The 3541-nt window shown below is 41.7% G+C and overlaps 1 protein-coding gene across 1 annotated transcript in view; it reads right to left on the reverse strand.

Annotated features, from left to right (window-relative positions):
• ABLIM1 (actin binding LIM protein 1) overlaps positions 1-1135 on the reverse strand; it is a 181132-nt gene extending 179997 nt beyond the window's left edge. Inside the window, exon 1 of the mRNA XM_019660091.1 lies at positions 842-1135. Coding sequence (XP_019515636.1) covers positions 842-1100 — 259 coding nt within the window. The 5' untranslated portion in view covers positions 1101-1135. The remainder of the gene's footprint in view (positions 1-841) is intronic.
• Between the last annotated feature and the right edge of the window lie 2406 nt (positions 1136-3541).

The following is a 3541-nucleotide window of genomic DNA, read 5'->3' on the forward strand; positions in this document are numbered from 1 at the left end:
AAAGCAAAGCACCCCAGTACAGGTGAGCTCTCTTACCTCATCTAACCTATATCCAACCCTATCCTCCTCTTTAGCTGTCTAAGAATTATCAGGAATGTCTTCTGATTTCTGGCTCATTTGGTTCATCTTCACATGTTTGTAGGGACCACGTCTAATAGCTTTCTGCCTCCTGTGTCACTTCCGGTACTGATTTTAACAAGGAGTGAGCAGTCGGGTAGGTGTCATTACGAATAAAGGCACCACTGTAACTTCAGAGCTGAAAACTCCCAAGTGTAATCACTCTATCCTCAGACTGGGCTTTCCTCACTTCTTTCCTAGGCAGATGGACGAGTCTCCACTTTTTCATGAGCTTCACTGGTTCTTTCAATATCATCAACCCTCTCTTTTTCTTCTTCTTTTTCTTTTTTTTTCCCCCCGACAAGATGAGCGTAGGCAGCGACTCAATTTAGACGTGAATGCTACCTAGGTCATGCTTTACTCATGTCAGTCTGCTGCCCTGAATATTTCTTTCCTACTCATCCTTTATCACACGAAAGAACAGCATCTATCAATGGAGATCTTTCTTTTCCATCATGCCTCCTATTTTTCACAATTATTAGTACCAAGTTTGGAAAGAGAAACATCTGCTACTGAGCTTATAAAGTCATAGACAAACGTACCTTCAGAATTCGCTCCATAGCTGTACTTATATTACAGTCTCCATTCCTCACCCCATTCATTATATATCAAGAATAGTGTTTTCTTTGAAGAATACATTATGGAAGAATGGTTCCAGATAGTATTTTATTATTACGCCAATCACACCACAAAAGGCATGTCCAGAGCAGGCTCTTTCACTTACCCACAGGATCAAAATGATTAAACAAGTGCTCAAACGTGCAGCAGACGTCAGGATATAGATACAACAGATGGGTGATGGTGGCACGTCTGTGAGTGGGATAGGGGCTCCCTGTGACATTCACGTCCTTGACAACCAGCCTCCTTCTGTATAAGCCCATGGTGCTGGTTCTCTCAGATGAGGTGTCTTTGCTTTTCTCAGAACTGCACAATTTCCCCAGACACTTTAAGCCAAGGAAGGAAGGCATCTTCGCAAGGATCATAGAGAAATGAGAAATGGACACTGGAATCCCAAGCAGCTTGCTTTCCCCACAACTCTTCCGGTTCCTTATTATTATTATTTTCTTCTCACTGCCCAGCTAAGAGGATTAAGGAAGATGTATTTAAGTGATTACCCTCAAGAGCTTAGGGCTCCATATACGTAAATGATCAGGTATAAAAAACAGCTGCTACTGGGAACTCAAGACTATGCCAGCCTGAGACACGAATGCATATTCAAAAATCAGATTAATATCCAGAGCAAGAGAAAGGACACAACTGTAATACCTAAAGGAATTCACCTGCAATATGCCTAGTAGATCTGATATCATCTGTTATATATACACATATTGTATATAATCTAAAAACACAAATCAGAAAAAACTCAATAGTAATTCCAAGTTCTCATAGAGGGGAGACCTCAGTTAAAGTTCTTCAGCTTCAACTAGCAACAATCCAGCTCCAGGCCACAGCAGGCAATCTTTCCATTTTCTAGAAGGAAACCCCTGCCCTTAGTGCCATGAAAATCTTTCTGCCTCATTCCATTAATCTGATGCTAATGATATTCTTTATGTTGTTTCATGAGTTTTCTGCCTAATGCAGAATCTCTAGCAGAATCACATGATGGAAAGAGAATTACTGTGTAGGTAGCTGCGTGTTTTCACCAAGTTACAAGCTAGCAGGACTCACGTGCAATTAGGGTGCTGGCATACAAAAGACAAACCTGGTAATGAGCATTTACCCTCTGACAACTACTCAGTAAGGTGAAGCACAAAGTCTATAGCCACACAATAGTCACAAGTCAGCGTGAATAAACCCACACTCTTTTGCCTGTCATTTGGCTTTTATATTCTAATACAATTTTCTTCTCATTAAAACCCTTGCATACTTTAAACCGAATAGAATTATAGAGCTGGAAAGGACTTCAAAGATAACCTGATCCAGCAGTTCCCAAATACCACTGCACATAAGAATCTTCTGCAGAGCTTTAGAAAAATACAAAATCTGGGGCACTGGCCCAGACCTCCAAATGAGATGCTTTGAACCCAGCAACTTATAGTTCTCGAAGCTCCCCAGGCCGGGACCAACAGTCAGGAAGTACAGATCTACTCCAGTCCTTTAACTTTAACTCAGAAAAGCTAAGCAACTTTCCCATGATGACACATCAAGCCCATGGTGGAGCCAGGTCTCCTGAGTCCTAAGCTATGACTGTTCCTATCACAGTCATCAGTCAGGGGCTTCCACAAAAGCTGTAGACAGATGAAGGAGAGAAAGGACATCCTTACTTCCACTGTTACTAGCTCCAAATCATTAATGCAACATTCAGCAGCACAGTTCAAGAACCAGAGCATCCAAATGTTCTAGAATGATCCTAGCCCAATGGGAAGCACAGTGAGAATGGAGGGACAGACTCTGTCCCAGAGGCATTCAGACTTGGGTGGAACTTGGGAGAGTGGACATATGGGAGCTATCTGCTACCTCACTCACATGGTAAAATTCCTGTTCTCAAATTTTGAGAATTAAGCCCCCAGAATAAAATCCTTCCAACATCTTCCTCTAAAAACAGTTTACAAAGCAGGAAAAAACACTCTGTAGGTGTCCTACTTCTTACTGGCCTATTTCAAAGGGCCTTAACATACAGGGTGGAAGATATCTTATTGATGTTTCCCAAAGTGTGGTTCCTGGACCAATTTGTTTAAACACAGATAGATGCCTGAGGCCCGTCTCAGACCCATGCTGTAGTGTGGGAGCCTCTGTTCTATACCATTAATTCCTTCTTCCTGTGATTAGTCTCCTAAAGCTCTGCTCTGTGCAAACTGCGACCATGAGCAGCTCTATCTGCTTATGTGTTCACCTGGCTTGTTCGTGAAACACATCTATGTTTATATAGAAAAGCTGGATGCAGACACTTAAACACAGGCTCTGATACGCACTAAACACACAGAATTTAGACAGTTAAGGTCATCATTTTCTTCAAATCCAGCATCTCCTGAACAAGAAACCAGTGTTACTATACCATGACCATCCGTCTGCCTTCTTGGTCCCTAAGCTTGTCAGGCATTACCCACTAAAATGAATTCTATAGCATTGGCTCTACCTCAACGCTTAGCTGTGGTATCAGCAGAAAATATTCAGGTCGCCCCTAAATTTCTTGACAAGTTTATAAATCCATATATTTAGTTCAAGAAGCAATTGTGTTCTGATAGACTGTAAAAGGAAAAACATTAAATTCTTCTTCCATAAAATAATTCTATCTAAGAAGTTTAACATAGTTTATGAATTTTAGGTCAGGATAAGCGTACACTAAATGCGGACCATAAAGAAGGCTGATGAGATAACAGAAGTTCGTTTGCTTTTAAAGACAATCTGAATCCATGTGGATGTGAGGGGCTGACTCCGCTCTCGGGGGGCGTGGAAAGAGCTAAGGGTTCAGATGCCGGGTGCT

This window comes from Hipposideros armiger, unplaced genomic scaffold (genome assembly GCF_001890085.2).
Source record: "Hipposideros armiger isolate ML-2016 unplaced genomic scaffold, ASM189008v1 scaffold_311, whole genome shotgun sequence".
In the NCBI taxonomy this organism is placed as follows: Eukaryota; Metazoa; Chordata; class Mammalia; order Chiroptera; family Hipposideridae; genus Hipposideros; species Hipposideros armiger.